At 47.5% G+C, this 26,561-nt stretch overlaps 1 protein-coding gene across 1 annotated transcript; it reads left to right on the top strand.

Moving 5' to 3' along the window:
- The first annotated feature begins 1,923 nt into the window (after window positions 1–1,923).
- LOC120980037 lies at window positions 1,924–26,561 on the top strand. The gene is made up of 4 exons (XM_040408904.1): window positions 1,924–2,118; window positions 2,717–2,910; window positions 22,746–23,259; window positions 23,464–26,561. The coding sequence occupies exons 1-4, from the start codon at window positions 1,924–1,926 to the stop codon at window positions 26,206–26,208; spliced, it is 3,648 nt and encodes a 1,215-aa protein (XP_040264838.1). The 3' UTR covers window positions 26,209–26,561.

Here is a 26,561-nt window from a genome sequence, read left to right as displayed (position 1 = left end):
GAAGATCCAGTGGGTCTGATGTCTGTATAATACAGTACAGTACAATATATAGTGTACTGCTACTGTATTTTACTTACACTTTGTCTGAACAGAATCTATGCCTTTAGCACAGATTCTGTTCAGGCACCATGGACAGCAGGATGCTTGAGAAGGCGTCCTGTTGCCATGGGAACCTTCCCCGTCTGCTCAGTAGTGGCCAGAACTGCGCAGACGGGGAAGGGTAAGGAGGGGGGGCTCCCTCCCTCTGTCACCCCATCCTTCTGGAGGCTGCAAAGGCACAGCAGCCCCCCGATGGGAGAGGGAGCTCCCGACTGTTAACCTCTGCTTTTCCATACCGCGGTCGGTAAGGACAGGGTTAAACGGCTGACATCGCATCACAAATGTCAGCCGTTTATACCAGGGTGTCAGCAATGTGCTGACACCCTGATATACCCACTGTACATCAACGATTATTCAAGGGGAGGCGGGCGGGGGATTGCGATCCCGCTGCCGCACCGCCCGCAACCCTTCCCCTGCACCTCCCGCCGCCATAAAAGCATTCGGGGGTGCAGGGGGGGGTTGAATAAAACTATATTTTAGGCATATAAAGTTTCTGATTCCCGCGGTCAGGGACCGCGGGGATCAGAAACTGCTGAAAGCGCAACAAACCGCAGGTCTGAATTGACCTGCGGTTTGTTGCGATCGCCGCCCCCCCCCCCCCCCCCCCCGCGCATTTAGCCGAGGTGCCTGCTCAATGATTTGAGCAGGCACCTTGTTCTGATCACAGCCGGCCGGCAGTGATCGGAACAACACATAACGTACCGGTATGTCATGTGTCCTGAAGAGGTTAAACGGAACGGAAAAACGGAAATGGAATGCATACGGAGTACATTCCGGTTTTTTTGCGGAACCATTGAAATGAATGGTTCCGTATACGGACCGTATACGGAACGCAAAAAACGGCCAGTAAACGGGAAAAAAAAAACAGTTGTGTGCAGGAGGCCTAAGTCTGAATCTACAAAAAAGAAAAGACCCTTAAAACTACAATATTTATTGATGATTCTTAAAACCTAATGCCCAAACTATGTTTAGAGTATATTACCAATCAATTACTTAGAGATAAACAATAGATAATACAAAGATAGTTACCAATCAATTAGGTAGACAATAAAAACCGATATAAGTTTAGACATCTAAACTTATATGGGTTTTTATTGTCTACCTTTGTCACCCATTTACCCTACTTTATTATACACCATATACCCCTCAACCATTTGGTTTATCTTACTTGTTTTATATCTCAAAATATCTAGATTTTGCCACTTCCATTGTGGCTTGGTTATTTTTGGACATGTTATGTATAGACCCTGTATATTCACCCCCTGAGGGACCCATATAGCTGGGGGAAACGCGTCAGTTTTTTTTATTTTTCTATAGGGGGTCTTTTTCCCTCGTTTCATTATCAGGGTGAGGGAATAGCCTAGGTATGAGGACAGAGAGTCTCCACTATTGGGATTCTTTTTGGGCTCAGGGATACGATAGGGTCACATGTAGGGAAAGTCTCCCCCTCCCCTGGGACCCCGGTCCTATATATACACTAGAACTATCTTTGTATGATCTGTTGTTTATCTCTAAGTAATTGATTGGTAATATACTCTAAACATAGTTTGGGCATTAGGTTTTAGGAATCATCAATAAATATTGTAGTTTTAAGGGTCTTTTCTTTTTTGTAGATTCAGAATACTTGATGTTTATGTAAATGGTTCTCCCCCTAAGGCCTGATTAACTGCGGATTTCCGTGTGGGCAATCTGCAGCATTGTACAGTACCAGCAAAGTGGTTGGGGACTTCTGAAGTCATACAGAAAACACAGTGGAAAAGGTGCGGCATTGCAGATTTTAAATCCGTAGCATGGCAATTTATACAGCGGATTTCACCCTTTGCAATGGAGAAGGTGAAATCTGACGGCTATACCGCGGTAAAACCCACACGTAATACAACCGTAGACACCTCCATCATATCTGGTGGCCAGATGATCCAAAGAGTCTACAGCATGGTGATCGAGGTGTCCGTATCCACTGCAGAACCCCACCCCCGCATGTTCACTGGGGGGCATATTTTTAAGCTGTCTGCGCTGCCGGTAAGATTTAATCTATGACGAGGCGTGCACCTTGTGATAAATTAGGCGCATCTGTGGCGATCCTTCCGCCTGGTGTAGTTTTTTGCTAACATTTACACCTCTTTCCAGCTATAAATGTCAGTAAATTTGGCCCCCCCCAGGCCCCACCCCATCCAACTGCTAGACACCGGGCTGTACAACTAAAAAAGAAAGAAAATAAAAAGGGGACTTACTCCTAAAATAGTCGCAAGTCCCTTAGTAATGTGCCCCTGTATGTCTGTGCCCCGGGGGCATCTCCCAGGGCAGGGGAATCAGCAGGGTTAACCTTCCAGGGATGTAATAACAGAACACTCCTACAGGGGGCAGAGTAGAGGTGCTAGGGGCTTGTGGGAAGTGCAGGGCCAGTGAGGCTCAGCAGGAGTAAAGAACGGGGACCCCGACTAACAGAAAGTTAGTGTGTTCAGTATGTCAAGCGGTTTTCCTGCGTCTTTTCCCTTTTTTTAAGGACACGTCTCCCAGGCTCTTCCCCGCCGTCCCTTGACACCCAGTCTGTTTACATGCGACTCTTCTGCACTTTCTGGTCTTTTTCCCCATTTGGCCGCCCTGGGTTCTCCTGCAGGGCAGGAGTCGGACCCGCACAGCACGCTTCCTTCCAAGCGGCGTGTACTCCACGCAGGCGCAGTACAGAGAAGCTGAAGCGCCGAACAAGAGCTCAGACCGAGTGACGTCACGGGTGCCACGCCCCTCCCTGTGCAGCCGGAAGAGAAGAGCTCCGTGCAAGAACGGGACATCACAGGAAGTGAATAGCGACGGGTAAATGGCGCAATATAGATAAAGAGAAGTATTTTATGCAGTTTGTGTGAGCTTTGCGCCAGTTTTCTTAGAACATATATTTAAGAGGATAAATGGAGTTCTGAAAAAGTCTGGTTGTGATATAACTCACACTATTACAGGGTGCCTTTCTGGTTAACTAGGGTGCCCTGACATTTTAGGGTGGGGGGTATATAAGGACAGGAATACAACTCCCAGCATGTAAAGGCAGGTATTATGGAATATCAGAGGATATTTCAGGGAGGGAGTATAACAGGAGAGGACTACAACTCCCAGCACGTACAGGCTGTTATTATGAGATGTCAGAGGCTATTTCAGGGAGGGAGTATAACAGGAGAGGACTACAACTCCCAGAATGTCCAGGCTGTTATTATGAGGTGTCAGAGGATATTTCAGGAAGGGAGTATAACAGGAGAGGACTAAAACTCCTAGTATGTCTAGGTTGTTATTGTGAGATATCAGAGGACAATTCAGAGAGGAAGAATAAGAAGAGAGGATTACAACTCCCAGCATGTCCAGGCTGTCATTATGGGCTATCAGAACAGAGTGGCAGGTTAGGCAGGCGCGCTGCCGCTCCATTCATCCCTATAGAGAGATCAGGAAATAACCTTGCTGTGCTCCTCTGTCTCTGCAGATCCTGTAGATATGAATGGGGCGGCAGTGCGCCTGCCACTGTATTCATATCAGGGGGGCCTGAGGGGAACAGGGGGCCAGATGTAGGACCCCCACTCTCCATTAGTCTCTATGGGACTTCCGAAACTAGCCGAGTGCACTCACCTGGCAAATTTACACCCATAGAAAGGAATGGATGGCACGCCACACCTCCCTTCTGTTTCAGGGGCCTTTTCTGAAGATAGGTTCAGGTCCCACCCAAAAATTTCAAAAGCCATAGCTTTTTCTGTTGACCTAGACATATTAGGACTTGTTTTTTGCTGGCCAAATCCTAAATTACTTTTATTTTCTCGTTGACAGAGCTGGGTGAGGGTGTTTTGGGGGAATTAGGTGTATTTTTCATTGACCTTTTGGCCTCCACCAGGCTGATATACCTTTACTGTATAGAAAAGCGGAGTTGACTACACTTCTACACTTTAGGTCTCATGCACACTGCCGTTGCAAACTTACGGGCACCAACCGTTTGTGCAGACAGCGGACCCCATTTAAGTGAATAGGTCATGCATCCGCATACGACGGCCCTAAGGTCGGGGTCGATGCCCATGAATTGCGGACCGCAGTTTGCGTCTGCAGCATAGGCCCGGCCGGCACAAGTTCGCGTGCATGAGCCCTTATGCGGAGACATCTCGCAGAAAAACAACCGACAGTATGCGCAATTTGTACCAGTGGTGTCTATGGTCGATGTTCAGTGACCTGTGTCGGAGATAGATATGGGGCAATAGTCCCCCCCACTAATACTCCCCCGATATAACTGGATATGAACAGGCCCTTAGGCTGAGGGTTTCCATCCCAGCCGTGCCACACTCTGGCCTAGCTGTTGGTGTTCAGCTTGGGTCTTCACCTGAAAAGTAGATATGTACTAAGTTGTTTCTCAGTCCTGTGGGGGTGGGGAGTAAAACTGGGAAAGTCACACTTGAGAAGGATCTGGGTGGACTTTTAGTAGTTAGCTAAGGGTACTTTCACACTAGAGTTATTCTTTTCCCGCATTGAGTTCCGTCCTAGGGGCTCTATACCGGAAAATAACTGATCAGTTTTATCCTATTGCATTCTGAATGGAGAGCAATCCGTTCAGGATGTCTTCAGTTCAGTCTTTTCGCCTTTTCAGGACGGAGATAATACCGCAGCATTCTACGGCTTTATCTCCGTCCAAAATTCCGGAACACTTGCCGGAATGCCAGATCCGGCATTTTTTCCCATTGAAATGCATTAATGCTGGATCCGGCCCTGAGTGTTCCGGCAAAACTGATCCGGCATTCCGGATGACTCTGGAGAGACGGATCTGGCATTTCAATGCATTTTTCATATGGATCAGTATCCTGATCCGTCTGACAAATGGCATCAGTTTGCGTCCGCGACGGAACTGCCTGCCGGAATCCTCTGCCGCAAGTGTGAAAGTACCCTAAGCCAGTAGAATGCTATTGTGTGTTAAAGGGGTTGTGCCTGCAGTATATCAATATGAGATCTTCAGGGGTCCGACACCCGGCAACGAACAATTGTTTGAGGAGATGGTGGCGATCCATGCCGAGAGCTGCTTCGTCTTCATTGCACTACGCGTTGTCTCCACTGTAGCGGAGGTGTACTGTAACAAGTGAACGCATTCAGTACTTGTAATTACACTGCGCTTCAGAGATGACCGGCAGGGTAATGAAGAGGAAATGACTCATCCTGAGTATGCAGTACGCAGCCCTGCAGGGTATTGCGATTGTGAGGTCACGATTACTTGGGCAAACGAGGGTTGCTCTTGGTTACTCACAGTTTATAGAAAGAGCCTGGGCAGGCGTACAGCAGTGATGGAGAGGCTTGCACAGTAGTCCTCTGGGGCACTCTCTGTATATAGGGACCAGGCCGGTGGTAGGTGAGGTGCCCTGGGTGTTTCACGTTTTAATGTGCCGGTGACAAGATCCCTTTAAGTTCGTGACGCCAGTGCCTGTAACGGTGGCACACCGATTGATGATAGGAATAATTGAGGAACACTATGTTGTGGTGAACCAAAACTTCCTTTACTGGAACATTTAACTATTTACAGTTCTTTTAGGTTCAGTTCCATATGACAGAAGCAGACTTAAGCAGGCTTACACAAATGATGGCAGGTAACAATGTTCTTGCAAGATACTCAGAGGGTTAAATACACTCACAGATCAGGCTGCACCTTTTCCTCAGAAATCCTGTGCACTATTCCTCAGAACTCCTGTCTGTCTTGATCCCAAGGCCCGTATGCCCTATTGATGGCTTTATCCTTGGTAAAGAAACTTCCTCTCGTATATATCTCCTTGCATTAGATAGATCCTTCTGCCCTTCAGCTCTCTTGTCTGGCTGGAAACACTTCTGCTCTGCTCTGCTCTGTACTGTACTTTGTAGGAACTGCAGGTTTCTCAGGAGGTAACTCTTCCCCTGGGGACAACTAGAAGCCTGGGCTGTCTAGCTGCATGTCAGAAGCTCACTTCAGTTGCTGCCTAGCTAAAGTACACTCTCACTTCTGACTCTACACACCTTTCCCTGAACAGGACCTGACTATATATATATTAGGGGTTCCCTAGCTCCCTCTACTGGTGTCATGCCCTGCTCTGACTATGTGCGGAGGTCGGCCAGAATAGCAGCACGTGTTTAGTTTTTTGTTTTGGAGTCGTGCTGGTTCCGCCTTCCTTCAGGTGCACTGGGTGGGGTCATTGGTTTAAATATCACTCAATCTCAGGGTTCTGGGCGGGTTATAGAAATCAGTCTGGCCTTGGAGTCAAGGAAGGAAGGAAGGATTGTCTTTTCCAGCTCAGATAAGATAAGTTTGGTTTCTGTGTTTGTTGCTTGCTGTCTAAATTGTTTGTATGTCATCTGTCTCCTCCAGGTTCTGTGGGAGCAGGCTGCCCCTATTTCCCCTTTTACCATCTCAGGGATTCTAGGGTATTTGCAGCCCAGGCACGAGGACACATTATTCCTACCATTAAGGTCTGAATGTGGGCTTAGCAGTGTAGGGAGAGAGGTCAGGGATTCGCTAGGAGGTGACCCTTTTCCAGCTGCTCACATTGTAATTGTTTGTTGGTTTATCTGTGTATCTGAGATCCTATACCGCCGTGACATTATAACCCGCCCGCCATACTTTGACTGTCATTGCTCAACGGTTTTGTGATTGCGTCAATTGAAGTGTTAGTTGACCGCATGCAGGGGCTATCCCTAGAGGTTGCGGAGCTACGTGGTTCGGTCATACGGTGTCAGAGCGCCCTGGCATCGGGTGCAGATCAAATTTGTGGGGAGCCGAGAGTCGCTCTCCCTGATAGATTTGCAGGGGGTACGGATAACTTTATCCGTTTTAGAGAGTCATGTAAATTGTATTTTCGGCTGCGTCCATGGTCGTCAGGAAATGAAAGTCAGAGGATAGGTATAATCATTTCTCTGCTTAAAGGGGACGCGCAATCCTGGGCCTTTTCTCTGCCGCCTGATTCTCGGGCCCTGGATTTAATTTACGATGATCCAGATCGGGTCTCGATGGCGGAATCGAGATTGCATAATTTATTTCAGGGTGAACATACTGCAGAGGCTTATTGTATTGAGTTTAGGAGATGGGCTACCGAGTCAGGATGGAATGATCCCGCGTTTCCGTAGTCAGTTTTGTCAGGGGTTGTCTGAAGGATTGAAGGATGCCCTTGCTTTTCATGAGTACCTGGATTCTTTGGAGAATGCTATGTCTTTGGCAATGCGGTTGGATAGACGCCTTAGAGAGAGGTGTAAGGCTCCCTCCGCGCAAGGGATCCCTTCTGTGATTGGTTTCGTCTCTACTGCTTCCCAGGGTGATGTTGTAGGTGGCTCTGGGGTAAGGGAGGAACCCATGCAGCTGGGTCAGGTTTCTTTCCGTTCTGGTGGTAGAGACTTTAGGAGATTGCACAAACTATGTTACTACTGTGGGAAAAGTGGTCATTTTATTTTTGCTTGTCCTTTTGTTAAACCGCAGGTGTGTCACGGAACCATGAACCAGACGTACAACAAGAGATAAGTGAAAATAAGAAGGCTTTATTGAAAATAAAGCTGTAAAGCAAAAGTCCAAACGAATGGTGAAACCGAAGCAGAGTCTTTGAGAGGCTAGAGATCAGGAACCAGAAGGGTAGTCAGACGAAGCCAGGATCAGGAACCAGCAGGGTAGTCAGGCGAAGCCAGGATCAGGAACCAGCAGGGTAGTCAGACGAAGCCAGGATCAGGAACCAGAAGCAGCAGCAGTCTTAGAAGCATGTGAACACAGGAGGACCAAGCAAGGAACTGAAGCCACATACCTCCTATATATATGAGCTAGGCATCCAGCTCCTCCCAGTGGGAAGGAGGAGCCGCAGGGTGGAAGGCTACAAGAAACCCAGAAACCAAGATGTCCGCCAGCACATGTCAAACGAAGGAGAACAGCAAGAAGGTAAGACCATGACAGTACCTCCCCCTCAAGGGCCCCTCCTCCGCGGAGCAAAAAACGGTTTCTGAGTGAAGCGTGCGTGGAAGGCTCGGAGCAAGGCAGGAGCATGGACATCTGCAGAGGAAACCCAGGAACGCTCCTCTGGACCATAACCACGCCAATGGACCAAAAACTGCACCCGACCGCGGACCAGGCGTGAGTCCAGGATATTGCTCACCTCATACTCCTCATGATTGCCCACTCGGACCGGACGAGGCCGAGGAACCGAGGAAGTGAAACGATTACACACCAGTGGCTTCAACAGGGAGACATGAAACACGTTAGAGATCCGCATGCCAGGAGGAAGCGCAAGGGCATAGGCTACCGGGTTTACCCTGCGAAGCACTCGGAAGGGACCAACAAAGCGAGGCGCCAGCTTGGGAGTGGGCACTCGAAGGTTGAGGTTGCGGGTGGACAACCATACACGGTCTCCGACCTGGTAGGAAGGAGCAGGCGCTCGTCTGCGATCAGCCTGGAGTCTCTGGCGCTGCGCAGAGGCCTCAAGGGACTTCTGGATCTGTACCCAAGAAGCACGTAGGACGGAAAGGTGATCCTCCACAGCCGGAATATCCTGGGGAGAGAATACCTCCGGTAACACGGCAGGTTGGAACCCATAATTGGCCATGAAGGGAGACGTCCCAGAGGAAGAGTTCACCGCCGTGTTCCTGGCAAACTCAGCCCAAGGCAGAAGGTCAACCCAATTGTCTTGGTGATCGGAGACATAGCAACGAAGGAATTGCTCCAAGGCCTGATTAGATCGTTCTGCGGCCCCATTGGACTGAGGGTGGTAGGCCGAGGAGAAGGAGAGATGAATCCCCAACTGGGAGCAAAAGGCACGCCAGAACCTGGACACAAACTGACTCCCCCGATCCGACACAATCTCCTTGGGCAAACCGTGCAACCGGAAGACCTCCCTGGCAATAATCGTGGCCAACTCTTGTGCAGAGGGTAACTTCTTGAGAGGAACACAGTGGCACATTTTGGAAAACCGATCCACAATCATGAGAATGACCGTATGGCCTCGGGATGCAGGGAGGTCCACAATGAAATCCATCCCCAGGTGTGACCATGGGCGCTCCCCGGTGGCTATGGGTTGCAGAAGGCCCAACGGAAGGTGCCGAGGGGACTTACTCTGGGCACAAACGGAGCATGCCGCTACATATGCGGCGATGTCGGAACGTAGGGAAGGCCACCAGAACAGACGTGAAACAGCCCAGGACAGCTGATTCTTTCCAGGATGCCCCGCGGTCTTGGAGTTATGGTAGGTTCGCAACAACCGAGTGCGCAACTCCTCAGGCACAAAACATCTGCCGTTGGGTCTCCCAGAGGGAGCACCAGATTGAGCCGCCAAAATCTGCTCACCCAGGGGAGAGGTCAGGCTGGTGCGAATGGCGGCCAGGATCTGATTCGGAGGTATGACCGAAGTCGGAATCGACTCCTCCCTGGACAGCTCGGAGTACTGCCGTGATAGGGCATCCGCCCTGATGTTCTTGGAACCGGGTAGGTAGGAGACCACGTAATTAAAACGTGACAAGAACAGAGCCCATCTGGCCTGACGTGGTGTCAATCTCTTGGCCTCAGAAAGGTAGGTCAGATTCTTATGGTCCGTCAGGATGAGAACCGGAACCACCGAACCCTCGAGCAAGTGCCTCCATTCTTTAAGGGCCTGCACGATGGCCAATAACTCCCTGTCACCAATCTGATAGTTGCACTCCGCGGAAGACAGTTTCCGGGAGTAAAACCCACAAGGAAGCAGAGGACCCTCTGGTGTTCTACGCTGAGACAGAAGGGCGCCTACTCCCGTCTCAGACGCGTCCACCTCGAGGACAAAGGGCAACCCAGGGTTGGGATGCGACAGAATCGGAGCCGACACAAAAGCGGACTTTAGGGCCTCAAAAGCTCGGATGGCCTCGAGCGGCCAGACCTGGGAATTACTGCCCCTCCTGGTCAGATCCGTGAGAGGCTTGGCCAGCATGGAAAAGTCCCTGATGAACTTCCGATAATAATTGGCGAAGCCCAAAAAGCGTTGCAGGGAACGAAGACCACTGGGCTGGGGCCACTGTAAGACAGCCGAAACCTTCTCAGGATCCATGGAGAACCCCTCAGCGGAAATGATGTAACCTAAGAAGGTTGCCTGGGATCTGTGAAATTCGCATTTCTCAAGCTTACCGAACAGCTTGTTCTCTCGTAACCGTTGCAACACTCGTCTGACATCCAGAATGTGGGCCTCCATGGATTCAGAATATACCAAGATGTCATCCAAATAGACCACCACACACTGCTGCAACAGGTCACGGAAAACATTGTTGATGAATTCCTGAAAGACTGCGGGTGCATTGCACAACCCAAAGGGCATAACCAAGGATTCATAATGACCGGTCCTGGTGTTAAACGCGGTCTTCCACTCATCGCCCGCCTTGATCCTTACCAGGTTATATGCCGCCCTCAGGTCGAGTTTAGTAAAGACCGTGGCCCCTTTAAGGCGATCGAACAGCTCGGAAATCAAGGGTATCGGGTAAGCGTTCTTGATCGTGATGCGATTGAGACCCCTGTAATCGATGCAAGGCCTCAACTCACCGCCCTTCTTTTTCACAAAGAAAAATCCAGCCCCTGCCGGGGACGAGGATTTGCGAATGTGTCCGCGTGAAAGCGCCTCCCTCACGTACTCCTCCATGGCCTCATTCTCCGCTACCGACAGTGGATAGACTTTGCCACGAGGAGGAACGGCACCAGGTTGTAACTCTATGGCACAATCGTATGGGCGGTGCGGAGGTAGGGCAACCGCGCGCACCTTATCGAATACATCCCGGTACTCCTCGTATTCAGGAGGCAACAGAGAGTCCGAGGAAGTACACAGCAACTTGACAGACCCATGGATGCAACTAGCCCCACACTGCGGTGACCACGAGAGGATCTCGGCCGATCTCCAATCGAAAGTCGGATTATGCTTCTGGAGCCAGGGGTACCCCAAGACCACCGAGTAGTGTGGAGACGAAATAACCTGGAGGCAGACCGACTCTCTGTGAACGGCACCAATGGCTATCCCCACTGGAAGGGTCTCATGAGTCACGTGTGACGACAGAAGGGGTCTGCCGTCTATCGCCTCAAGAGCCAGTGGGGAACCTCGAGCCTGCAGAGGAATGGAATTGGCGGCAGCGAACACACTATCAATGAACAAACCACCAGCACCAGAGTCCACCAACGCCTGGGTCGTCACCGAGCCCCCGACCCAGGAGAGGACAACAGTGATCAGTGGTTTGTCAACACTGGAAACCGGGGACGAGGAGACTCCACCCAAGATCTGCCCCCGACAGGATCTCAGGTACGAGCGTTTCCCGGACGGTTCGGACATGCCAACCGAAAATGCCCACCGAGACCACAGTACATGCATCGGCCCTCGCGTCTCCGGAGTACCCTCTCCCCCTCGGACAGGCGAGCAAACCCCAGCTGCATGGGTTCACCCCCAGACAAGTCATCCCCAGGAGGCGTGGGAGGAGAGGGAGGCACGGGTGGGACAGCAAACGTAGGCGCCAATCTGTTAGAAAACCTCCGCAGGCTCTCCTTAAAGGAAGGTCTCTCCCTGAGTCTGGTGTCAATCAAAATCAGGAAAGAAATAAGAGACTCGAGCTCCACTGGTAGGTCCTTAGCTGCAACCTCATCCTTCAAGGCATCCGAGAGACCATGAGAGAAAGCAGCAACCAGAGCCTCATTATTCCAGCCCACCTCTGCTGCCAGGGTACGAAACTCAATGGCGTATTCAGCTACGGATCGTGAACCCTGTCTGATGGACATAAGGAGCTTCGCGGCAGAGGCAGCATGAGCCGGCACATCGAATACCTTCCGAAGAGAAGCAACAAAACCGGAAAACTCGGCAACCACCAGATTGTTGTTCTCCCATAAAGGGCTGGCCCAGGCCAAGGCCTTGTCCGAGAGCAGCGAGATCAAGAAGCCCACCTTTGATCTCTCAGTAGGAAAGGCATGTGGCAGCAACTCGAAATAAATGCCCACCTGGTTAAGGAAACCTCGGCACTGAGTTGGCTCTCCCCCAAAGCGCTGTGGAAGAGGGGCAGAACCGGTCATACCCCGAAACACCGCAGGCGCAACAACAGGTGTCGGGGTAGACTCTGGCGCAACAACCGGAGCGGCAGTAGGAGCGACAACCGACCCATCGGCAACGGGAGCGAAATGAGCCGTGCGTTCAAGCAGGGTTTGCAACGCCACAGCGAACCAACCCAACAGGTGATCCTGCTGATCAAGTCTGGCAACCAGCATGGGTAGCGAGGATGGCCCTGTACCGTCAGAACTCATGGCTTGGTCCTAATGTCACGGAACCATGAACCAGACGTACAACAAGAGATAAGTGAAAATAAGAAGGCTTTATTGAAAATAAAGCTGTAAAGCAAAAGTCCAAACGAATGGTGAAACCGAAGCAGAGTCTTTGAGAGGCCAGAGATCAGGAACCAGAAGGGTAGTCAGACGAAGCCAGGAACAGGAACCAGCAGGGTAGTCAGGCGAAGCCAGGATCAGGAACCAGCAGGGTAGTCAGACGAAGCCAGGATCAGGAACCAGAAGCAGCAGCAGTCTTAGAAGCATGTGAACACAGGAGGACCAAGCAAGGAACTGAAGCCACATACCTCCTATATATATGAGCTAGGCATCCAGCTCCTCCCAGTGGGAAGGAGGAGCCGCAGGGTGGAAGGCTACAAGAAACCCAGAAACCAAGATGTCCGCCAGCACATGTCAAACGAAGGAGAACAGCAAGAAGGTAAGACCATGACAAGGTGGAAGAGAAAAAGAAAAAAAAAACTTTCCTGACTCTTGGTAGCGTGAATGGTGTGGTGGAGCAGGCTGGAATGCAAGCTCCCTGTAATACCCGTTTTCTCCTTCCAGCTTTGGTGGCGCTAGACTCAAAATAATTTTTTGTTGAGGTGTCTTTTGAATGTTGTTGCTGGAGTAAACCTTATTGTCTTTCTTTTTCTTCAAAATCTGGGTCTTAGTACTTGTACTTTAGAAAGAGAGATTCCGGTTTTTGCAATTGATTCCTCCCCTCTTTCTCAAAGGAGTCTCACTCATATTGCTCATGGTATTCACTTAAAGGGGTTATCCAAGTTATATTTATTGATGACCTATCCTCAGGATAGGTCATCAATATCAGATCAGTGGGGGTCCGACACCCGGCACCCCCTCCGATCAGCTGTTTGAAGAGAAGGCATGTGGTGTCAGCGCTGCCTCCTCTTCACTGTTTACCTTCTAGCCGTTGCATCTGCAGTGGTGAGCAGGTGTAATTACACCCAAGCCGTCCCATTCATTTCAATAGGAAGACTTGGGTGTAATTACACCTGCTCACCACTGCAGATGCAACGGCTAGAAGGTAAACAGTGAAGAGGAGGCAGCGCTGACACCACATGCCTTCTCTTCAAACAGCTGATCGGAGGGGGTGCCGGGTGTCGGACCCCCGCCGATCTGATATTGATGACCTATCCTGAGGATAGGTCATCAATAAATATAACTTGGATAACCCCTTTAAGGGTGGGTGATTCACATGTTGAGATTATGTCTTGTTTTGTCATGAAGGATTTGCCGGCTCCTATAGTTTTGGGGTTACCATGGTTGATTAAACATAACCCATTATAGATTGGCAAGCGAGACAAATCATTGGTTGGAGTGAGTTTTGTTCGGATACTTGTCTTGGCACTTCTATTTCTGGTGTATCCACTACGACTTTACCTCAGTATCTCTCAGATTTTGCTGATGTCTTTTCGGAGGGTGGGGCTCAGGAATTGCCCCCTCATCGTGACTATGATTGCCCAGTTAATTTCATCCCAGGGGCTAAGTTGCCGAAGTCTCGGCTTTACAATCTTTCTCAACCCGAAAGAGAGGTCATGCGAAAGTATGCCGCCGAGAGATTGGCAAAAGGTCATATTAGGCCATCTAAGTCTCCGGTGGCAGTGGGTTTGTTCTTTGTAAAAAAAAAAAAGATGGATCACTGAGACCTTGTTTGGATTTCCGGGAATTGAACCGTATTACGGTCCGGGATTCATATCCCCTGCCTTTGATCTCTGACCTTTTTGATCAGATTGTTGGTGCCAAGGTGTTCTCCAAGCTGGATTTGAGAGGGGCCTACAATCTGATCAGAATCAAGGAGGGGGATGAATGGAAAACGGCCTTCAATACACACGAGGGTCATTTTGAGAATCTGGTGATGCTTTTTGGGTTGACGAACGCGCCAGCAGTATTTCAGCGATTCGTCAATGACATCTTCCATCATTTTGTGGGGAGGTTCGTGGTGGTTTACTTGGATGATATTTTAGTTTACTCTCCTGATCTGAAGACCCATCAGGATCATGTGAGACAGGTTTTGACGATCCTTTGGGAGAATAAATTGTATGCCAAATTGGAGAAATGTGTGTTTTCGGTGCAGGAGCTTCCGTTTTTGGGATATATGCTTTCTGACTCTGGTTTTCGTATGGACCCCGAAAAGGTCCGGGCGGTTCTGAAATGGGACCGACCAGAGAATCAGAAAGCTTTGATGCGGTTTTTGGGGTTTACGAATTATTATAGAATTTTTTTTTCGAACTATTCTACCATTGTAAGACCTCTCACTGATATGACTAAGAAGGGAGCCAACGTCTCTGTCTGGTCAGAAGAGGCATTGCAGGCCTTTTCGGCTATTAAGGAGTGTTTTTAGTCTGCTCCCATTCTGGTGCAGCCTGATGTGTCTCAGCCATTCGTGGTTGAGGTTGATGCATCGGAGGTGGGGGTTGGAGCAGTGCTGTCGCAGGGTTCATCTCCTGGCAAGTGGGTCCCGTGTGCTTTTTTTCTCCAAGAAGCTCTCGGTCGCCGAGAGGAATTATGATGTTGGGGATAGAGAGTTGCTGGCTATCAAGTTGGCCTTTGAGGAATGGCGTCACTGGTTAGAGGGGGCGTCTCACCCCATTACAGTATATACAGATCATAAGAATTTGGCTTACCTGCAATCTGCCAAGCGTCTGAACCCTAGACAGGCCAGATGGTCACTTTTTTTTTCCAGGTTCGATTTTGTAGTTACCTTTCGCCCAGGGATTAAGAACGTCAAGGCGGATGCCTTGTCTCGCAGCTTTCCTGGGGGAGGTGATTCAGAGGATCCTGCTCCGATTTTGGCTGATGGGGTGGTGGTCTCCGCTGTGTACCCCGAATTGGAGATGGAGGTATTGGGAGCCCAGGAGGGGGCTCCTGGTTCTTGTCCCCCAGGGAGGTTGTTTGTTCCTGAAGGTCTGAGATACAAGGTATTCAAGGAACATCACGATACTGTCCTTGCTGGACATCCTGGTGGTAAGTCCACCTGTGACCTGGTGTCCCGGAGGTTCTGGTGGCCAGGGTTACGTAAGACAATTGAGAATTACGTGGCAGCTTGTGAAACCTGTGCTCGGTCAAAGGTTGCTCATACTCGACCGGCTGGTTCACTTCTTCCATTGTCTATTCCGTCTCGTCCTTGGACGCACATGTCTATGGATTTTATTACGGATCCGCCGAGTTCCTCCGGGAGAACAGTAATTCTGGTGGTAGTTTATCGTTTCAGTAAAATGGCTCACTTTATATCATTAACTAGTCTGCCTAACGCCAAGACTCTTGCGCAGATTTTTGTTGATAATATTGTGAGATTGCATGGTATTCCTTCGGATGTGGTCTCTGATAGGGGCACGCAGTTTGTCTCCAGGTTTTGGAGGGCTTTCTGCTCTCGACTTGGCATTCAACTTTCGTTCTCTTCGGCTTTTCATCCGCAGTCGAATGGACAGACAGAGCGTACTAATCAAAACCTGGAGACCTACTTGAGGTGCTTTGTGGCTGAGAATCAGGAGGACTGGTCCTCATTCTTGTCCCTAGCAGAGTTTGCTTTGAATAACCGTAGGCAGGAGTCCACAGGTAAGTCGCCATTTTTTGGCACATACGGTTTTGATCCTCAGTTTGGTACCTTTTCTGGGGCTGGTTCCTCAGGGATGCCAGAGGAGGAGAGATTTTCTTCCGCCTTGTCTTCTATCTGGCGGAGGATCCAAGGGAATTTGGAGAAGATGGGTGAGAGGTATAAGCGTATGGCTGACAGGAGACGTGTGACTGGTCCGGACCTGTGTGTGGGTGATCTGGTGTGGTTGTCCACTAAAAATATTAAATTAAGAGTGCCATCTTGGAAACTGGGTCCAAGATTTATTGGTCCGTACAAAATATCTGCGGTGATCAATCCAGTGGCGTTTCGGCTGGATCTTCCACAGACTTGGAGGATCCATGATGTGTTCCACAGGTCTTTACTGAAAAAATACGTGAAACCGGTGGAACCATCACCATTGCCGCCTTTTCCTATTTTGGTCGATGGAAATTTGGAGTTCGAGATCTCCAGGGTTCTCGACCCCTAGAGTTCTTCGGGGTTCCCTTCAGTATCTGGTACACTGGAGGGGATACGGCCCTGAGGAGAGGATGTGGGTTCCAGCGCTGGATGTCAGTGCCAGCCGACTGTTGAGGGCTTTTCATAGATCCCATCCGGATAAGGTTGGTCCGGGGTGTCCGGAGGTCACCCATAGAAGGGGGGGTACTGTCATGCCCTGCTCTGACTATGTGCGGAGATCGGCCAGAATAGCAGCACGTGTTTAGTTTTTTGTTTTGTTTTGGAGTCGTGCTGGTTCCGCCTTCCTTCAGGTGCACTGGGTGGGGTTATTGGTTTAAATATCACTCAATCTCAGGGTTCTGGGCGGGTTATAGAAATCAGTCTGGCCTTGGAGTCAAGGAAGGAAGGAAGGATTGTCTTTTCCAGCTCAGATAAGATAAGTTTGGTTTCTGTGTTTGTTGCTTGCTGTCTAAATTGTTTGTATGTCATCTGTCTCCTCCAGGTTCTGTGGGAGCAGGCTGCCCCTATTTCCCCTTTTACCATCTCAGGGATTCTAGGGTATTTGCAGCCCAGGCACGAGGACACATTATTCCAACTATTAAGGTCTGAATGTGGGCTTAGCAGTGTAGGGAGAGAGGTCAGGGATTTGCTACCGTAGGAGGTGACCCTTTCCCAGCTGCTCGCATTGTAATTGTTTGTTGGTTTATCTGTGTATCTGAGATCCTATACCGCCGTGACAACTGGCTTGGAGGAGGAATTACACCCTAACAGGCCTGATACACAGATACCACAGGGAAATACACATAAAAGCATAGCAATACACATTAATATGTGGTGTAAAATACAATGCCACTGTTCCACAGGAGGTGGAGAACAACGTGGCCCAATTGACCCTTGTGTAGTGCCCACATTTACCTAGTGGGACACTACAAGTATACGTCATCAGTAAATACTGCCTGCACAACCCCTTTAAAACAGACCTAGATGTGCAGGACTGGGACATATTACCACTTCTATGAAACATCAGTGCAGAGTCATCTAGAATATGCAGTTTAGTTTTGGGCAACAGTTCATTGAAATAGTGTCCTGATGTTCAAAAACAATGCAAAGAAGATCAGCTAAACTGATAAGGGGCATGGAGGATTGGGGTGGGCACAGGCGCCGCATACCTCACCTAGCATCTGCCCGGTAGCCTAGCGCCAATGGTCCTCCTCTGCTATCCTGCAGCAAGGAAGGCTGCCAGACTCCTTTGTCCCATGCTGCAAGGCCTCCTCCTGTGCCTCATAGAAGGCGTGCACCTCGTCTCTTTGTGCAGAATTTCTGTTAGACAGTCCGCACCTGTGTGTAGGTACCATTAACCCCTTCCCAACCGCCACGGTATATGTACGGCGGAAATTGGGTCTTTAAAGATGGTGCCTCCTCGCGTGCGCCATAGCTACGGGGTTTCTACTGTTTTAAATAGCAGACACCCAGGGCTAATGTCTGCGATCAGCGTTAATGCCAGTCTCAGACATTTAACCCCTCAGATGCCGTGGTGAAATGTGACCACGTCATTTGAGAGTGGAAAACCCAGGAGCATTGCACTATCTGGTCCTGAACAGCTACCCTGTGCTGCGACCTGCTACTTTGTGCTTGGGGGATGCTATTGCAGTAATAGTTCCTATGAAGCCCTGCAGGTGACAGGGCTTCATGGGAACATAGCAAATTTGTCAATGAATTGCAAAGCCAATATGTGTGGGAGAAGCAATCTAATAATTACTTCTTATAGTCACCTAGGGTGACGTAAAAAAAGTTTTTTTTAAAATAATAAATTAAATAAAAATGCAAATCACCCACTTTCCCCATAATTAAAATAAGAATAAACAACAAAAAATGCCCAAACTATTAAAATGTAAATGTATTTATTCCGTACTGTGATCATCATGACGGAAAAAAATCGAAATAGCCGATTCACCATTTTTTTGTCACTTCATCTCCCCCAAAAAATGTAATCAAAAGTGTTCAGTCATACACAATCTACAATGGTATCAATAAAAACGTCAGATTGCGCTGCAAAAAATGAGCCCCCGACACAGCGCCATAGATGTAACTATCAAAAAAGTTATGGGATTCAGAATATGTCAATGGAAAGAAAAAAAAGTTTTTTTTGTTCCTGTTTATTTTTTTCAGAATTAAAACACAATGAAAAGTATATAAATGGGGTATCGTTGTAATTGTAATGATCCGGAGAATTAAGGTAACGGGTCACTTTTTCCGCACAGGGAATGCTGTAAAAATAAAACCCATAAAGCTGTGGCAGAATTTATGTTTTTCTTTTTTCCAATTACACCCCATTTGGATCTTTTCTAGCTTTTCATTACATTGTATGCAATATTAAATGGTGACTTTAGAAAATAGAACTTGTGAACGTAAAAATAAAAAAGGTATAGATCCGGGAAGGTAGGGATTTAAAAACAGAAATGCAGAAACTCTGGGGCTGAAAAGGTTAAAGGGCAAGTGTACATGTTCACAATCTGCACTAGCCAATAGCTGTACTTCTGTGCTTACTTAAGGCACCTTTCCTTGTGAAATTGTGCCTGAGCAATAGGTTCCTCTACCTTGCTTAGGTCCTGCAAAGGGGCGATAAACAGTTTGCCTGTGTACCGATTCCTGGATTCTGAATCTCTTGTCACCTGAGCTGACTCTTGCCTGTTCACCTTCCTGATCCGTACCACCTGCTCTGGACTGTTTTATGGATTCACACAAACTCTGCCCGCCCTGACCTTGGCCTGTTATTGACTACTAGTTTGCCTGATCCCTCTGTGCCATGCACTGGTGTCTTTTACCCCTGTGGGTCAGCAGCCAACCACACAGAGACTATTCCAAGAGGTAGCGGCCTAGAGAGTTAACTGCTGTGAAGACCAAAGGCCCAGTATAGTCGTTAAAGGGTGAAAACCAGGGAACCACCCGAATAATACCCTTAGGTTTATCCTTAAGCCAAATCCGTTGTTTGGCACAGTGGTTCCACAACCATTGTCTGTAAATATTGTGAGGAAAAAGACTGAGAGAATTAAAATCATTTAGTCTTGAGAAGAGACCTGTAAAGGAATGACCCAGGCTTTTGCCAAGGGTATGTGTTGCTAGTTTATGCTGCCTTTAAGTTAGGGCAGCATAAAACAGGCTGCAGATTCCCTTTAACCTCTTCTTGCCACCAAAATTTAGAGCATTCCATGACCACATTGTGCATTTCTACCATTAAACAGTCTGCTGCCTCTGAGCTTTCCTAGGCCTCCTGCCCCTGGGCTTGACCTGCTGCCCCTGCCCAGAACAGGCTTGGCCTGCTGATGCCGCCCACAGAATGGAGCAACAGATGCGGACAGCACACAGCGCGCTGTTCGCATCTTTTGCAGCCCCATTGAAGTGAATGGGTCCGCATCTGAGCTGCAAAAAATGCGGCTCGCATGCGGACCAAAACAACGGTTGTGTGCATGTAGCCTAAGTTGGATGAAACCAGCAAAATCCTTGTCATTGTGCCAAGTCTGGGATCCTTGTTTATCCTTTGGACCCAGGTTGGCCTCAGTCATGGACTGCATGTTTTGGTTCAAGAGTTTTTTTTATTGGCTAGAAGAATTAATAAAGCCTCATCTTTCTCAGCAATTTACTTAGTTGTAATTGTATTGCTCACTGCTTTGACGTTTCTTCTAGTCCCATGACCCCCACCACTCCAAAATATGGTCCTTCTACTGCCATCACGTCCCCTGCCTTCCTTTTCTGTATTTTGATCAGGAGAGTTTCAGAGCATGTCACCACCTTACTGTTTTGCATGGGTGGTCAGTAGGCAGTACTGGAATCCTTCCCTCTAGTCTTAGCTATTGGTTCTCAGTAAAGTGCACATGTGCCATGACTTTGGAAGGAATTCAGACTACCCATTTAAAAAAGTAAGGTGGTAATGCGCTCTGAAACCTTCTGGACTGGAAAACACAAGAGAAACGCAAAGGACATAACATTGACGGAAGGACCATGTTATAGAGTGGAGTGGATCATGTATCTCTAGATTTGTACTCTATTCACAATTCCACCTAACGTTAAAGGGGTTGTCTCACTTCAGCAAATAGCATTTTTATGTAGACAAGGTTAAGGCTACTTTCACACTTGCGTTGTTCTTTTCCGGCATAGAGTTCCGTCACAGGGGCTCTATACCGGAAAAGAACTGATCAGGCATATCCCCATGCATTCTGAATGGAGAGTAATCCGTTCAGTTTGCATCAGGATGTCTTCAGTTCAGTCGTTTTGACTGATCAGGCAAAAGAGAAAACCGTAGCATGCTACGGTTTTATCTCCGGCTAAAAAAAACTGAAGACTTGCCTGAATGCCGGATCAGGCATTTTTTCCTATAGGAATGTATTAGTGCCGGATCCGTCCTTCCGGTATGCGCATGCGCAGACTGAAAAAAAGGTTTTTGCCGGATGACACCGGAAAGATGGATCCGGCATTTCAATGCATTTTTTCGACTGATCAGGCATTTTTAAGACTGGTCAGGATCCTGATCAGTCTTACTAATGCCATCAGTTAGCATACATTTTGCCTGATCCGGCAGGCAGTTCCGGCGACGGAACTGCTTGCCGGATCTCTCTGCCGCAAGTGTGAAAGTAGCCTAATACAAGACATCTTACTAATGTATTGTTATTATCCATATTGCTTCCTTGGCTGGCTGGATTAATTTTTCCATCACATTATACACTGCTCGTATCCATGTTTACGACCACACTGAAATCCAGCAGCGGTGGTCGTGCTTGCACCCTTTTTTCCATTATGCCATTCGCTGTATTGGAAAATTATTTTTATATTTTAATAGTACGGGCGTTTTCGGTCACGGTGATACTAGTGCTGCAGCAAACGATTATTTTAGTAATCGAGAATTCTACCGATTATTTTTACGAATAATCGAGTACTCTAATAAGAAAAAATTATTTAATTGACTGTTTTCCTTCATAAAAACTCATCAGACCCCCTGCCATCAGTCCCCAACACCCTTTGTTCCCCCCTGTGTGATCAGCCCAAGTGCTTCAGTTCCACCCAATGCCATCAGCTTAGTTCCCCCCAGTGCCATCAGCTCTACTATCCTCCAGAGCCATCCGCTTCCCCCCCTGTGCCATCAGCTCCGTACCTCCAGTGCCTTCAGCTCCCCTCCAACCCAGTGCCTTCAGCTCCACTCCCCCAGGGCCATCAGCTCTCTCCCACCCCAGTGCCATCAGCTCTCTCCCACCCCAGTGCCATCAGCTCTCCACTCCCCCAGTGCCATCAGCTCTCCACTCCCCCAGTGCCATCAGCTCTCCACTCCCCCAGTGCCATCAGCTCTCCACTCCCCCAGTGCCATTAGCTCTCCACTCCCCTAGTGCCATCAGCTCTCCACTCCCCCAGTGCCATCAACTCTCCACTCCCCCAGTGCCATCAGCTCTCCACTCCCCCAGTGCCTTCAGCTCTCCACTCCCCCAGTGCCTTCAGCTCTCCACTCCCCCAGTGCCTTCAGCTCTCCACTCCCCCAGTGCCTTCAGCTCTCCACTCCCCCATTGCCATCAGCTCTCCACTCCCCCAGTGCCATCAGCTCTCCACTCCCCCAGTGCCATCAGCTCTCCACTCCCCCAGTGCCATCAGCTCTCCACTCCCCCAGTGCCATCAGCTCTCCACTCCCCGAGTGCCATCAGCTCTCCACTCCCCCAGTGCCATAAGCTCTCCACTCCCCCAGTGCCATCAGCTCTCCACTCCCCCAGTGCCATCAGCTCTCCACTCCCCCAGTGCCATAAGCTCTCCACTTCCCCAGCGGTGGTCGTGCTTGCACCCTTTTTTCCATTATGCCATTCGCTGTATTGGAAAATAATTGTTATATTTTAATAGTACGGGCGTTTTCAGTCACGGTGATACTAGTGCTGCAGCAAACGATTATTTTAGTAATCGAGAATTCTACAGATTATTTTTACGAATAGCACCCGTGCATTGCACCCGTGCGGAATACTCTGCCGTGTGAAAGGGGCCTAAATGCTAAATATTTAGATGTAATAAGATATACATGATTTTGCAGCTGCTGTTGGCCAGTACTCCACTTCCTAGCCTCAGGCTCAACTTGTAGAAAATGGATTGGACCGCATGTTTAGTGGATTGGAGTCATGTCACCGCTACATCCAGTGATTGCCTGAGCAGGCAGTGCAAGACATTTCCTGGAAGTGGACGGTAGCTGGAACCAGAGCAGAGGCAGAACAGCAGCATTGGAGCAAAATGATTTAAAAAAATATATATAATGAAACCCCTGAAAACCCCTTTAAGCAAATAAACATATAATGCACTGCAAATGTTTATAAGTAATTTATTTGTTTAATTTTTTTTATGTAGGGTCATTATGCCAAGCTGTGTTGTGCGTGGTTGTATTTACAAATGGAAGAAAGGTGATCGTGCTGTAATGCTTCATGGTTTTCCAAAAGAACCTGAAAAAATCAAACTTTGGCTGTATCAGACTGGACAATATGGTACCGACCTTGACAAAATGGTTGAAAAAGTATATCTAGGAAAAGTATATGACACATACAGAATGTGTTCATTGCATTTCTCAAATGACAGTTACTACTATGACCGTGATCGGAAACTTTTAAGGAAGGATGCTGTTCCTACTATTTTTATTACAAAAACACCTGGTGTTATCCAGAAAACATTCAGCTCTGGTAAAATACGCACACGTTGGATTCCGGTTCCAGTTCCTTCTAAACCATCCTCAGAAACCACCATCAGGCAAGTGACTTTAATTCCTTTATTTCATCAACCATGCAGAACTAGTGAACAGTCTAATTCAAACAGCTCATCATCACTAACTGTTCAACCATCTGCAACCACTACACGTGAGGACACGAAAATGCATTCTGCCTTGTCTGGTGTAAGTCAGCAGCCATCTATATCAAGACCTTCTGCCGCATCCATGGAAGTACCAGTGTCCTTATCATCGTGTGCTCCATCTGCTATTGCAAAATTTACAGTATCATCCCATGGCGGTGAACTGGTACCGCTACCCACTGCTAAGTTACAGCAAAGTACTTCAGCCCCCTTCACGATTCTGGAAAAACCGTCCTCTTCTGTTCTCTCAAATTCCAACTTGCCTTTGAATACCCAGCTCAGGCCAGAAGCTACATGCTCAAGCACCAAAACTCTGTCTTCCACCACAACTGCTTGTCCAGTAATATCCTTATCTTCAACATCAACTGGAAAAAATTGTGCATCGAGGTCTGACTCTTCCAACAAAACTCAGACGGCTCCACCGATCAGTATTCCTTTGTCTGTTGTTAGTGCAACACAGCCGTGCTCCATGACAGTTCTTCCAGTTTCTGGAACAGTGTCCTCTGTGACACAGAAGCCACCAACAACATCTGGTTTGCTACAAAAAAAAAACTCTCTATCTGTTGTCCATATTCCACTTAAAACATCTACTTCACAATCTGTAATTCCTGGTGGTCAGCCACCATCAAAGAAAAGAAAGCTGGAGGAAAATATTGTTTTCTTGGAGCACAGTGCTGCATCCTCTTCTGTGCCAAGTGTATTACCTAGCCATTGTATGAGCCAAACCTCTAATACAGGTAATCTTTATTTTATATCAAGCAGCACCCCATTGGTTCAGCCATCTTATCAGATTCAGAAGCCTTTAATGGTTGACATAGGTGTCAACACGGATTACTTCATAAATAAAAAAAGTTGCTCCGTTGCCACTGACCCAATGCGTTTGAAAAGAAATGTACACACACAAACTAAAATATATATAAAACATCGTAAAATTATGTGCAAATTAATACCTCCAAGAGGGCCACTTAATGACAGTGGCACAAACTCAACTGAATCTCTTGCCAACCCAGAATACATGGGAGTTAGTGACTGCAGTCCTTCCAGGTCAAGTGACTGTGGCGATGATATATCTGAAGTTTTGAAAACTGTTGATTTAGATGTTGTTAAAGTGGAAATCTCTTCAGAGTGTGAAATAGATGTACATCAACGTCCTACTTCAGAAATTCATATCAAAGAAGAAAATGATTCTTCTGCAGGACAAGCAATTCTATCCTCAGGAGCTTTTAACAGTACCTGTACATTACCACATTTTGACATTAATACAATGAAGCTAGAACCCAATATAAAAACAGAAGAGGATCAATTCCCAATTTCTTGCTCCATACCAAATATCACTAATTTTGTACCACAGAATCCCAAAATTGAAAGGACTTCACCCATTCCAAGTGATCCATTTGCTCCAGGTTTGAGAAATCCAACTTCTTGGGAAACATCTGCCATACAGACTGATGGACTAGAAGACCTAAATGACTCCTCGTTCTATATCAATGAAATGAGTGAGGATGAAGATGAATCATTCTTACTTCCAAGTGATGCAGAAGATGAAGACGACATAAAACCTGTGTTCCAGGACTTGGATTCACCAGTGGAGAATCATGTTGAAGAAGAAAAGTATATTGTTTTTGAATCCTGTCTGAAAAAGCTGATAATGATGATCCCGTGTAGATCAGAAACAAAGTGTATGTCACCACTTACACAATACAGAAAAGAAACCATTGGATCCTATTTGTCTATAGAAGTTCGTTGCAGATCTGGTCATACAAGTTTACTATGGGAAAGCCAGCCAAGACATGGATATCAACCAATGGGAAATGTTCTGTTATCTGCCGCAGTGCTATTTAGCGGTTCAAGTTTTCTAAAATCCCAACATATGTTTAAATTGCTGAATTTAAAATCAATAGACAAAAGTACCTATTATAAAACTCAGTCTATGTACCTGTTTCCTACCATTAATCATCACTGGAAGGAGGAACAAAAAGCAGTCATACAAAGTATCCAGGAAAGACCACTTTGCTTGGCAGGAGATCAGCAATTGGACAATCCTGGATTTTCTGCCAGGTACTCTATATACTCCATGATGGATGTGGCCAGCAAGAAAATTTGTTCATTTTCAGTACAGCCGGTTATTCCACAAGTGACATTGGAGGGGCTTGAAAAAATAGGATTTCAGAAGTCTATGGGTGAGCTCCAAACTATGAATGCTGAAGTGGAAATGATTGTTACTGACAGAAGTGTTGCTATTCAGGAACTTCTGAAGAACAATTATCCTGGTATCATTCATCAGTTAGATCTATGGCATCTATCCAAATCAATTGGTAATGAAGTTTTAATGGCAGCCAAACACAAAGACTGTGAAATCTTATATGAATGGGTGGAGGCAATCAGGAACCATATTTGGTGGAGTTCTTGCACTTGTTGTAAAAACCCTGATGTATTAATTGAAAAATGGAAATCGGTTCTTCAGCATGTCACCATTGTTCATGAGTGGAGTGGTGATAGTGACTGTAAAGCATGTCATCATCCACCTCTCCCAGAAGAAGTGGTGAACAGTGCAAACTGGTTGGAAAAAGATTCGGCCGCCCACGAACAACTCAAAAAAATAGTTGAAAATACCAGTCTATTAAAGGACTTAAAACGTCTCTCCTTCCTCTGTCACACTGGAGAGTTAGAGATCTACCATACCACTTGCCTTAAATATCGTCCAAAGACGTTACATTTCTTCCTGGACTCTATGGTAGCACGGACACAACTCGCAGCCCTTGACCACAACAGAAATGTCTGTAGAGTTAAGGAATTGGTGAAAAATGCTTCAAGTGGAAATGCATTAAATACTATGACACAGGGATTGGACATCTCCAAAGGTCAAAAGTCTTGGATTATCAAAACACTGTATAAACCAACCTGCCAACATTTTCTTTTTGACATCATGAATGATGTCATAGCTCTTGTCAGAGAGGAGAAAGCATTTTAATGACCCTCTTTGAGTTTATAAGCTTGAGAGAATTCTGAAATGACACTTTTTGCTGGTTGCTGATTAATAGATCTTTAAAGGGGATTTCCGAGATTAAAATATTGATGATCTTCTGGATAGGTCATCAGAATCAGATCTCTGAGGCTCAGCATTCCCGCTGTTGGCACTTGTGCTTGGTATTGGTAATTCACCTAAATGGGACTAAGCTGTTCCTACACCATGTGACTAATGAAAGGGATTCTGTCACCTGGATTTTGCCTATAGAGCTGTGGACATGCGCTGCTAGCACATCCGCAATATCCATTCCCCATAGCTCTCTGCTATTATTGTGTCAAAAAAACAATTATATATAT

The sequence above is a fragment of the Bufo bufo genome, chromosome 10, assembly GCF_905171765.1.
Source record: "Bufo bufo chromosome 10, aBufBuf1.1, whole genome shotgun sequence".
Lineage (NCBI taxonomy): Eukaryota > Metazoa > Chordata > Amphibia > Anura > Bufonidae > Bufo > Bufo bufo.
This window is presented reverse-complemented; position numbering and strand designations above follow the sequence as displayed.